The sequence below is a fragment of the Balaenoptera acutorostrata genome, chromosome 3, assembly GCF_949987535.1.
Source record: "Balaenoptera acutorostrata chromosome 3, mBalAcu1.1, whole genome shotgun sequence".
In the NCBI taxonomy this organism is placed as follows: Eukaryota; Metazoa; Chordata; class Mammalia; order Artiodactyla; family Balaenopteridae; genus Balaenoptera; species Balaenoptera acutorostrata.
Window position 1 is genome coordinate 68,889,446 of NC_080066.1, and position 12,679 is coordinate 68,902,124.

At 46.5% G+C, this 12,679-nt stretch overlaps 1 protein-coding gene across 2 annotated transcripts in view; it reads left to right on the forward strand.

Annotated features, from left to right (window-relative positions):
- ITGA11 (integrin subunit alpha 11) overlaps positions 1-4,014 on the forward strand; it is a 128,541-nt gene extending 124,527 nt beyond the window's left edge. Inside the window, exons 29-30 of one of the 2 annotated variants that reach the window (XM_057543338.1) lie at positions 1,823-1,936; positions 3,073-4,014. In XM_057543338.1, coding sequence (XP_057399321.1) covers positions 1,823-1,936; positions 3,073-3,096 — 138 coding nt within the window. In that variant the 3' untranslated portion in view covers positions 3,097-4,014. Of the gene's footprint in view, positions 1-1,822; positions 1,937-2,612 lie in introns of both variants that reach the window. The other variant, XM_057543337.1, reaches the window with a different exon arrangement.
- The last annotated feature ends 8,665 nt before the right edge of the window (positions 4,015-12,679 follow it).

The window sequence follows — 12,679 nt, forward strand, 5'->3', positions numbered from 1 at the left end:
GATAAGATCTGCCCAGAAAAACGCAGGCGTGTAAGGGTGGAGACGATGGGGTGCTATTTTATACAGGGAGACTGGGGAAAGCCTATAAGGGGACAGCAGACAGAGACTAGAAGAAATACAGTGGTGTCATGCAGCGAAGGGGGTTGGGGAAGCCCCAGCAGCAGAAGGAACAGCGATGCAAAGCCCCAGCAGCAGGCGTGTGCTGGGCGCGTTGGCAGCTGGGTGGCTGAGGGCTGGAGTAGAGAGAGCAAGGGGCAGAGCAGGAGATGAGGCCAGCGAGTTAAGCAGGGCCGGAGGGTGCAGGGCCTTGCAGGCCAGGACTAGGACTCTGTTTTTCACTCTGAGTAAGATGGGAAAACCTGGAGGACCGAGCAGAGCAGAGAATAAAAATCCCCTGCCTCTGGCTACTATTCCAAGAACAGACTGTAGGGGGCGAGACACAAGCAGAAGGGGCAGCTAGGCGGCTGCTACGGTCTCCAGGTGGGAGATGAGGGTGCTCAGTCCAAAGAGGTAGCCTTGGAGGTGGCAGGAGTGGCCACATTCTGGGTGTTTCAAAGGTAGAGCAGATAGACTTTGTCGGAGTCCACGTGGGTGTGAAAGTGAGAGTCAGTGACCAATACAAGAAGCAAGAGCAAGGAAGGACAAGGCTGCCATTTGCTTTGAGGGGAAGGATGTTGAAGGAACAGGTTTGAGGGTGAGGAGTGAGATCAGGAGTTTATCTGGGGACCTGTCAAAGATGCCAGGCAGGCCGAGGAGACAGCTGGATATGAGTCTGGCATGCAGTGGAGAGTCCGGGTAGAAGGTAGCAATGTGAAAGCATCAGCAGGCATAAAGATGGTTACGGCCCTAGGACTGAGTGAGCTTCCCGGAGGCTGCGTTAGGGCTCTCACGGCCCTGGGCACTTTTGCTTTCAGGGCCTTACTCCATAAACAAGATTTTTTTAAAAAAATGTATTATTGGGGCTTCCCTGGTGGCGCAGCGGTTGAGAATCTGCCTGCTAATGCAGGGGACACGGGTTCGCGCCCTGGTCTGGGAAGATCCCACATGCCGCGGAGCAACTAGGCCCGTGAGCCACAACTACTGAGCCTGCGCGTCTGGAGCCTGTGCTCCACAACAAGAGAGGCCGCAATAGTGAGAGGCCCGCGCACCGCGATGAAGAGTAGCCCCCGCTTGCCGCAACTACAGGAAACCCTAGCACTGAAACGAAGACCCAACATAGTAATGAATCAATCAATAAATAAATCTTTAAAAAAAAAAAATCTTTACAGATAAAAAAAAAAAAAAAAAAAAAGTATTATTTTCTGACTTGGTCTGTATAAAGACAAATATAATCCAGACAAGATTATATTTTTTGATTCTAACTTTAAAAGAAATTAGAACATTTCTGTGGGCCCCTAAAAGCACCATGGACCCTGGGCGCCGTGCCCACGGTGCCTACTCCATAAGTCAGCCCCGAGCTCACCAGAGCCATGAGACACACCAACATTTAGGAAGCAGCAAAGAGAGCAAGAAAGAGTGGCCCATGTGGTAGAAGGAGAAAGCAGGGAGAGCGGAGTGGCCCCAGGCCCAAGGCAGAAAGCGTCTCAAAGAGGAGGTGGGATCACTTGGTCACTTAAGTCAGGTGTCCGCTGCGCCAGGGCTGGGAGCTCTGAGGCCTCTCGGCAGGCTGGTGCCACCCATCCCTTCAGCATCTCCCTGAAGAAGGGGATGCAGCTCTCCCGCCAGGTGCCAGCTGTCTCCTACCCTCCTGCACCACCCCAGGCTGCCACCTGGGCCCCAGAACAGTAGCGCTGTTGACCTGGCCTCACCCCTCACCTTGCAGATCACATTTGAGATCTCCAAGCAAGAGGACTCGCAGATCCCCATCTGGATCATCGTGGGCAGCTCCCTGGGGGGCCTCCTGCTGCTGGCGCTGCTGGTCCTGGCACTGTGGAAGGTGAGGGCCCCCGCAGGGTGCGGGTGGGGGCTGTCCGGGCCTGGGGCCTCCGCCTCTGAGCTCTGTGGCCAGTCCCCATGTTCTCCTCCGCATGGGAGCTGGGGCCCACCCAGCCTCCTCCCCAGAGCTTACCGACTCCTCACCACAGCAGGCAGATGGGCTAGGGCCACCAGAGGGTACTCAGCCTACGGCTCCAACCCTTTTGTGGGTCCCTCTGAGAACCTGATGAAAGCTAGGCTTCCTCTGATCAGAAAAAAAGCAAGCACACGCAACCACAAAATTTCTCCAACAATGTCAGACTGTTAAGAAGTCCCCCAAAAGCCCTTCTCTATCTCTGAGCCTCAGGCTAAGAACCCCTGGTCTCAACCTCCTCCTATTATAGATGAGGTGAAGAAGGCCCAGAGAGGGGTGTTGACTCGGGCAGCGTCACACAGCATGACTGCTTGCCTCTTGACACAGGCTCCATCCACTTGGTTCCAGCCTCCCTGTCACCAATTAAGTGGCCCGTTGTGCAGCCTGGCAGTGGTAGGGGAGATATGCAGCGTGAGCTGGGGCATTCAGGGAAGGCTTCTGAGGAAAGAAGCCTTAAGAGAGTGAGTGAAGGGAGAGCAGGAAGGGGAGACAGGCCTTGTCCACCCTGCCCACACCTGAGATTTCTCCCTTTGCCTTCCCACAGCTCGGCTTCTTTAAAAGTGCCAAGCGCAGGAGGGAGCCCGGCCTGGACCCCACCCCCAAAGTGTTGGAGTGAGGCTCCGGGGGAGGCTGTGAGTTGATGGGGGCCAGGACGCGGGCCCAGGCAGTGTGCAGGCCCGTGGCCCACCGAGCTGGGGTGGAGAGGACGCCGGCTCGCTTTGCACTTGACCTCATCTCCTGAGAGACCAAGTCTGCTCCCTCTGAAAGGAACTCAAGTCAGTTTTATGAGGGACTGTCCTACTGGGAGCCATGGCACCTCCAACACAGATCCCTAGGGATTTAAAGGGACACCCCCCGCAAGGTACACCCCAAAGCCGCTCCCAGGCTCTGTGGGGGCATTTGCTGCCCCCATCACTAAGGTGCTAGAAATTCGTCATCACCCCATGCTCAGAAGAAACCCAGAGAGGAAGACTACAAATGCAAACCCACTCTGCCCTCTCCAGGCCTCTAGTTCCAGTGGGACCTAATGGGATAGCAGATCTGCACTCTGCGCTGTCCTCCCACCCCAACGCTGTCCATGGCTCCCGAGTCACCTCACCCCTTCCCCAGGCCGGAGATAGGTCCCCGGAGCGCCCCCTGCCTGAGGGGCTCAGCGGTGACAGCTGTTGGCCTGGATGAAGACAGACTCTGGGACGCGGAGACTGTGATGGACGGGCAGCTGGGACCTAGGAGACTGGGCACCCACCAAGATGTGGAGGTGGGCGGGCTCTCCCGCATCCCCACCGTGCGTTCACACTGACCACCGCCCACATCCCCTCCCAACGTGCTCTCAGCAGCTGCAGGCCTGCAGCTGCCACCCCTCCTGCTGCTTTTGTTCCTGGGAGCCTGGCGGATGACGCAATCCCCAGGCTCCACGTTCCCACTTCGTCTTCCACCGCAGCCTGTCCCGATGCGATGGCAAGGCTGCAGGCCGTGGGCAGCGGTAGAGGTGGGGGGCCTCCCCTCCCTGCATCACCCCCTCCCTACACACACACACACACACACACACACACACACACACACACACAGCCTCTCATGGCCTCCCATCCCTCCCTTCCAACCACCCATCACCCATCACCCATGGGGGAGAAGGGCTGCACCAGTGCTGAGGGGTCCTCCCTGGAATGCACTGGATAAAGCCGGTGCAGGAACCCCCGGAGCCTGTGCAGCCTTGGTGGCAAATGTCTGATCTGCCAGCCCGTGGGGCAAGTGGTACTACCAATGACAGCGCCCCGAGGACAAGAGGCACGCCTGGTGCCCAGCCGAGTAATTTATGCCTTAACCTTGTTTTGAGGTAGGAATGAAGGGGGGATACATCAAAGGCATCTGTCCCCTGTCACATAGTACGACCTTTACTGTCGTAAATATTTTAAAGAAGTTTTAAAAAATACAGTGTTTAAAAACAACTAAGAGGCTGCCATCCCTTTTGTGGGCAGAGCATGTCCTAGTGAGCCACACTCTTTGAGGACAGGAGGTGGATGAGGGGCTCCCTGCTTCTTTCCCATTGTCTCTAGATGTTTGGAAGGGACTTGTCCACCCTTTGCTCCCTGCAGCATCCCCTCCCAGTGGCTGCCTGGTCTGGGATGGACATCTCCAGTGATGGAGCACTCCCTCCCTCTTTCCCTCCCTCCCAAGCCCACCTGTTCCATCTTTGGCCAGTTTAGATAGTTGAAACCCACATGTCACTGTAGCTTCTACCCCTTCGTTCCTGTTCTTTCCTCTCAGGCCTCCCAGATTTCTCTAGGCTGGCATCTCAGTGCTGACTTTCAGACCCTGACTTCTAGTTTCTTCACCTTTACCCACAGACTACTCTTAAAGTTAGTTGTCTCCATTCTATTCTCATGCCTTTGGAATCCCAAGAAGCCAGCAGAATCTTAGAAATTATTTGGTCCTGTTCCCCCATAGATGAGGACGCTCAGAACCAGAGAAGTTAAGAGAGAGCCCCAGGTTCCACAGCAAAATCCAGACTAATCCCAGGACTGCTGTCTCTCAAGCCAGACTGTCATTCTAGCCCAGCCTTAGAAGGGCTTCGTGAAGGATTAGAAGGAATTGATATGAAGTCACTCGTCACTCTTTATGGGAATATTTTTTCTCAAATGGTGAAACCAAAATCAGAAGGTAACATTTTAAAATCATATTTCATGGGGCTTCCCTGGTGGTGCAGTGGTTGAGAATCTGCCTGCCAATGCAGGGGACACGGGTTCGAGCCCTGGTCTGGGAAGATCCCACATGCCACGGAGCAACTGGGCCCGTGAGCCACAATTACTGAGCCTGCGCGTCTGGAGCCTGTGCTCCGCAATAACAGAGGCCGCGATAGTGAGAGGCCCGCGCACTGCGATGAAGAGTGGCCCCCGCTTGCCACAACTAGAGAAAGCCCTTGCACAGAAACGAAGACCCAACGCAGCCATAAAAAAAAAAAAAAAAAAAAAATTCAAATTCTCCAGAGAATTCCCCTCTCAATTGCTGTATTAGTTAGAGTAACACTAGCTGCAAAAACAAACAAACCCAAAATAATAAAACAGCTCAAACACAATAGAACTTAAAAAAAAAAAATCGTATTTCATTTGCGTCATTACCCTCATGAATGGAGTAGTCTGGCTAAAGGAGAATCAATGACCCCGCACCCAAAAGTGCATTGTTTGATCTGGCACCAAGTCTTCTTTCTGTCAAACACCGTCAACTCTGAGAATGCTTTCATGTGAAACCAGACTCTCAGAGATTGGCATTCACGTTTTTAAAATCTGCCATGTGCAGCCACAATGCAGGCCAAACAAAATGCATCTGCAGGTCAGATGCAGCCCAGGGGTCACCGAATTGCAACCCCTGGACTCAGAGGCAGCCTTTATCCCCAGGATGTCATAGTCCCTCCATGTCCTCCCCTACCCTAGGCCAAGAACAACTAAATGGTCAAAAGGTGGAAAAAATGGGAGGCTTGTTTGTATCTTCAAGGCCTTCAGCCCTTGTACTGTGTCGCTCTCCTCTCTCTCTTATCAGTTCTCCCTTTCTGAAATTATTTGCTCTGGGGTATAAATGTCCATGACTGGCCTTAAGTGTGCTGCCAGGGCAAGCAGAGAAGATACATTTTACATGGAGCAAAGCCTCATGCTAGAGCAGCGTTTCTCAGGCCTGGCTGCACATTAGAATCACCTGGAAGCTTTAAAAGCTACCTATACAAGGGCCCACCCCCAGGAGTCAGACTTAATTGGTTGGGAGAGGGGCCAGGGCATCATTTGTGTTTCAGAGTTCCCCTGGCGACTCCAGTGTGCTGAGCGTTGAGGTCAACAGGCAGGGGAATATGTAGGCTAGAAAGCGAACAACAAAAAAGGGGTTTACACGCACAAGTGACCTTCTATGGTGAGTAATGGGAACTGTGTTGTCATCGTAATGCTGTTCAAGTTTACTTGGCTCCCGCCTGCAGTTCGGAAGACTTTCTCGTTGCAGCAAGTCTCCAGAGTGGAATTTGCTACAGGAGATCACCTAGTTCTTGAGTTGGGGGCACATTTGCTAATGTCCGGTGGGGAGATGAACAGCAGCCTCTGAAGCATTTTTAGCATTTGGTGGCAAGCTGTCCAAAACGCAACTGCAAATCAACATGAAAATTCATATTATGGTTCATAGATGGGAGTTCTTAGCAATGCTCTCTATCTGGTAGTTAAGTGTAATTATTTACGATGGAGCTAAGGAGTGAACTCAAGAATGTTAACATGAAGCATAACCAACTTAAAAACGGTTTAGTCTTTTAGAAGCCTTATCGGCCCATCCTAGACACTACTTCAAAACAGCTGTGCTGATTTCCAGATGGCCTCGTGATACTAAAGCAATTCCACAGCACGTGAGCGTGCAGGAGGAAAACGTGCCTGGGGCGAGGCCTGACTGCAAACCAAACTACCAGCAGAAGGCGGTTTTAGAATCTGCTCCGCGGATTGTGAGGATTTTTTAAATTCTAGGCTCACTGTCTAGTAGAGGGAAAGGACCTCCAACAAGGAGTTGTGAGCTGAGATGTGCAAGATGTTCCGGGGGGTCTCATGTTGATTCTGACATGGTGAAACCCCATGCGGGAGGGGCGCCGGCCCTCAGAGAAGATACAGGAGCTGAGGGGCAGACCTTGGGTAGCTTTGAGAGAGGCCTCAGGCCCTTGTGCCATCATCCGGTGTTCTGCAGGGAAGTGGACGTCAATTATGCTGTCCCTCGGTTCCGGCCAGCTAAGAGTTGAAAAGGAGAAATTCAGGTAAGAGTGCGGCTTCTTTCTGGTGTCAGATGGTGTGGGCATGTAAGCTCGGAGGGCAGGGTGTGCCTCTTAAAGCAGAGTATCTATCCAGAGCTGAGCTTCTCAAAGTGGGGTCCTGGGGCCACCTAAATCAGAACCACAGATGACGTTCTACCCCAGACCTCACAGATCCAGTTCCTGTGAGGTAATTTTAAGCACATTAAAATGATAGGACCAGAAATCTAGAGCCGTAAGATTTTGTTATTCTTAGACTTCAATGTCAGTTTCTTACAGCATGGCCTTTCTCAGCTGCCCTTTAGCCTATCTTGGTGGCAGAGCAGTCATCGGTAAAAACCCCCAAGGGGTTCCAGTGCCAACAGTGGAGCTTCTGGGTCTTCCTTTTGTTAAGAAAGGTGGTACTTCTTAACAAGATGGGTATCAGGTGAAGGGGGCTAATACAAACACAACAGAGAGAGGGAGGAGAATGACTCTTTACCAGGAAATGTGGGAGAGCTTCTCTGAGACCTTTCCTAGAGGTCTATAAAAGACAAGTTGCTGTCTCCATCAGTATTCAAGAGCTTTTAGCATCCATACTCTCCCAGAATAAGACACTAGACTCTTGGCTTTAAGCCCCAAGATGCCAGGCAGCCTGTAATCGAAGCAGCTGGCTTAATCGTGCTTCTTTTCTGGCATATAACTCACTGCAACCACACCTCACCCCAAACATGAAGTGGCCAGGTTTCTCCACCAGATACGCCTTGGGTGATTGACTTAATACAGCCATTAGTAGTGAATGGTCCTGTCTTCACCACATTGGCCTTTGTTTTTACCTTTAGCTAATGTCACGTTGCCCTTTATTCTGCACTACTTCTTACCTTTAAAAAAAAAAATTCCCCCAAATTATCCTTATATTACTATTAATGTCAACTAGATCCCTCTCAAAGGACAGTCAAGCTTAATCGACCACATTAAATCTGCAGAGTGCTTTTGTGTCACTGTCTATTCCATTAGCTTTGACATCACACTAAAGTAGGACAGCATGTTCCAAACAAAAACTGAAACCGGAACATAGGAGCTTTGCTGGTGTAGCTTGAAGGGAGGGTTACAAGCCTGGCACCTGGCCTCTGAAACTTTTCAATAAGATATAGGCTAAAATGTACCTAGCAAACTCACAAGGCTCAAAGTAGGGTATGAGCAGAAAAAAATTTTTTTAAAGCAGATGGGGGCACCATTCCTTAAGGACTCATCCTTTCTAATCAGTTGTGCATGTTCTTTGTTCCTGTCTCCCTGGTACTATATTAAAAATGATGATGGTAAAGTTTTCTGAAACGTTTTCAGAAGATGGCCCAAGCCAGAGTTCAAAAGTAACGTCTTAAACTTTCAGAATTAAAATTTGAGGAAAAATAGAAAATCAGATTTCAAATAGAGACATCTAGCTGGACAACAAGCTTATCAAGGACAGAGACCATGATTCTTATTTTTTGTATTCACATCCCTGATACAGTGCCCGACACACAGTAGGTGCTTGATACACAGGAATTTCCAACTGTTTCTTCCTACTGGTTGAGGCCAGAGCAAACCCCAGTTCTGTTCTCCGGATGAACTGAGCAAACCAAATTTACAAATCACAGGCAAATTAGAATATATAATTTTGTCTAAGCTTGCCAAAAAGCTAAGATTTTGTGAGCTACCTGAAATTTGCATCTCATACTGAAATTTTCTAGATCAGGTATCTGATGAAATATATTACTGCCAGCATTTTCTTTTGTCTGGACATCTGTTACTTTAATACAGCAGACATTACTTGAAATACAGAAAAAGAAAAAAAAAAAAAAGATGATTTAGAATTTGGATGATTTCTGCAGTCCAGTCAGATTTTTTTGCCAGGCACAGATCTGGCAGAAATCCTAAGATGAGCTTCTCTGGTACTGGTGTGAGAGTCTTACAGTGAAAGAGCACTGTTCAGCGGGTCAGTAAACTCAGAGCCTACCTCAGGCTCTGACACTTGGTCCTTGTGCGACCTTAGATGGACAAGTCACTTCTTTGTGAGCCTGTATCCTCAACTGTGAAGTGACAGAGTTGCCCTAAATGATTTTTTCAGATCTCTACAAAGGGACTCCCTAAATCTAAATTTGAATGCAAACATGTGTGGAGGATGTGCTCCAGTACCACCCTTTAATACCCTTCTGGTAATCTTAACTATTGTAATTAGGTAAAAGAAAGAAATATGAGGTATGAATACTGGAAATGAGAAGGCAAAATCATCATTACCTGTAAATGATGATTAGTGTATCTGGGATATCCAAATGAAGCAACTGAAAAAAATTTTTTAAAAAAAAAGGGAAATCCGTTAAAATGCCTATATCAAAACATTAACATTTAGAAGTATATACGTGGAAGAAAGGCTCCTATCTACAATATAAACAAACTAACTAATGATTAAAAAAAGGAAGATATTTGCAAGACCTTCATTAAAAATAAACTTTCTGGTTAGAGAAAAAAGACAAATGAAGAAACATCAGCCCCACTTATATTAATACGTAACATTTAGCAGGCACTTCACTGTTTTAAGCACTACATTAAGCATTTTAATTCTCTCACTTGCTCATCACAACTTAGATAATATTGTTGTCCCTACAGAAACTGAGACTTGGATCGAGGTCACAGAGCTAGTAAGTGATGGAAAGAACCCAGACAGTATTCCTCAGGGTTCCACCACACTGCCAGGCCAACAGAATAGAAGAGAGAACCCAGAAACAGATCCAATTACTTTATGGGAATTTAGTTTATGATTCATATCAGTGGAAAATAATTAAGAGAGTTCTTGGCTAGCTGGATCCTTAATCAAAATAAATTCCAGGTAGATAAAAGATGTAAACCAAAGACGGCGAGAAGGAAAGGATGTGGAGGAGAAGGAAGAGAAAAATAGAGGGGGGTGGTGGGAATGGGGAGAGAGAAGTGGGAGGGAAAAGCCATAAAAGCACTAGAAGAGAACATGGGTAAAAAAGATATATGAACTTGGAATGGAGACAACTTTACAAGCAAGATACAAAATTCAGTAGATATAAAAACTACTAGGGCTTCCCTGGTGGCGCAGTGGTTGAGAATCTGCCTGCTAATGCAGGGGACACGGGTTTGAGCCCTGGTCTGGGAAGAACCCACATGCCGCAAAGCAGCTGGGCCCGTGAGCCACAATTACTGAGCCTGCGCGTCTGGAGCCTGTGCTCCACAACAAGAGAGGCCGCGATAGTGAGAGGCCCGCGCACCGCAATGAAGAGTGGCCTCCGCTTGCCACAACTAGAGAAAGCCCTCGCACAGAAACGAAGACCCAACACAGCCATAAATTAATTAATTAATTAAAAAATTTTTAAAAAGTGGGACTCCTGATATTCATCCCACTTAAAAAAAAAAAAACTACTAAAAGTCAAAAAACAAACTACAAACTGTGACACATGACAGAAAATTTCCTTAAATTTCCAAGGAATTTCTAACACGTAGCAAGAAAAAGACCACAACCCAAAAGCAAACAAAAGAAACAAAAAAGGTCAGTAAATATATGTCAACCTCATTCATAATAAAGGAACACAAATCAGAACCATGAAATAATATTTTTCCATTTCCATCATCTTGGCAAAAACTAAATGATTAGATAATATTTGATGTCAATAAGGATGTAGGGAGATGGAAGGCAACTGGATCACCTCTGTCAAGATTTTAAACAGTCACTAAACCAGAAGTTCCAGAGCTAGAAATGAATTTGTTCTATGAATACAGTATATAAGGATGTTCACTGAAGCAGTATTTGGAATATCAATAAACTGAAAACCTAAAAATCCAACAGTAAGGCCTGGTTAAATAAATTTTAAGTCCATCCATAGGATTAAATGCTATAAAATTGTTTTTTAAAAAATCTATACATACCAAAATGAAAAAATGTCCAAGATATATTGAATGAAAACAAGATGCAGAATAGCAAAGGAAAGTTAAAAGTCCATTTGCATCAAAGAAAAAAAACAAAAAGGAGAAAATACACATATATACACATAAAATTCTGGGAAGCTACTCAAAAAACTAGTGAGTACCCTCTGAAGAGTCCAAATGGCAGGCAGAGAGAGATGAAAAAGTAAAGTTTTTTTTTTACTATTTGAAGTTTTCTTAACTATCTGAATTTTTTCCCCCATGCACATGTATGTAACTTTCACAACTTTTTAAAAATGAATTCAACAAAAGATCATCTCAACACTGAACAATAAAGACACACACTTCAAGGCAGTTTTTTTTTTCAAACATTTACTGAACACAAACACCATTTTTTCCTATTACACAGCAATACTGTTAGTTTCAAATTAGCTGGGCTATTAGGACTGTCAGTTACCACGAAATTAAAAATGATTCTACATGTCAAACTCAAATAGAAAATGTCATGCAATATATAAATCACTAACAGGCCTCTGGTGCAGTGGTGCAGTCAGCAAGTTCACTATGTTTATTAAAGTCATGTAAATGGTTTGACAAAAGTGCACAATAGAATGACATCACTGGTTTGTTATAAATCACAGTGAATTACTAGAATACAACAATGTAATTCCTCTATGTGGAAGATTGCAGGATGGGATGAATATTATAAAGGATAGGATCTTTCAACACGTTAAGCCAGTCAGAGTTTACTCCCCAGCTATATACTTGATTGGTTAGCAAAGCTGAGGTTTTTGTCCCTCATCTTTTCTCCTCTACCAATTACTAAGCAACAACAACAAAAAAAGGCCATGCACAAATTTTACAACACCTGATAAAAAAAGTTACAAAACCTTGTGCATTGCTTGGATGAAGCTTACATCTTTGCTCCTTCATTTTTCTGATTAGGCCACTCACCACATGACTCGCCCCTAAATGAAAAGCTGTTAACAATTTAGCACTTCTCACCCCTGCACACACATCAAGATAACCCATAACCATCAAGTCAGTGTCCCTTTCCTATATATTAACACAAATGAACACACCACAAACCTAGGACTAGAGACCACATTTACTTTACAGTTTTAAAAATTAATATATCACCACTATCCATGTAGTATTTATTTCAGATCCCATATTTGGAGAAGGTACTGTACAACCCAGCCCATCTGAAGATTTGGGCAAGTCTGCCAGGAACGTATGAGAAAGCTCGGCAATGTGCCGTACACATTAGGAGCTCTCTACTTTCCACAGAAGATATCCAGAGCAGGGCTGTGCATTTTCAGAGTCGGAGTCAACACACAGCTTAAAATCTTATGGACTAATAACTTTTCATAGAGCAAAAGGCAGAGGTTTGTTTTCTTTAACCCATTTTAATGTTATAGTATAGTCAGTGAGGAGAACGGAATAGTCATCTGTACACTGATATATCTGGCTAGCCTGAAAAGGAACATTTAAGGTTTTTACAGAAAACCTACCATAAAAGCAAGTCCTTTATACTTTTATCCATCTACTCTCTAGTTCCATCACTGGCTGCTTCTAAAACCAGCCAACTAATCCAAGGTCCAGCAACTCATTCCTCACCCTGCCCCAGTCCCCCAGAAAGAAATGCTTCTGCTTGAATAATCAAAAGTGGCCTTATTCCTCAAGTAGCTGCCTCAACTGAGATGGAGACTAGTGACAGGGTGCTGTTCCCTTGGGATTCTGATTTTCAAAACCACTTGCCAAATGCAGAGCTGACACTCACGGAGCTGCTGCCCCCACATCACATTTTACTTCAAACAGTCCTATCATGCCTAAGTTTCTCATGATTACAGTTATTAATCAATGATCAGCGTAATGCAATAAAACCCTTCCCAGAAACAAGCAAGACCAAAGTTTGCTTTTTGGTTTGTTTGTTAGAAGTGCCC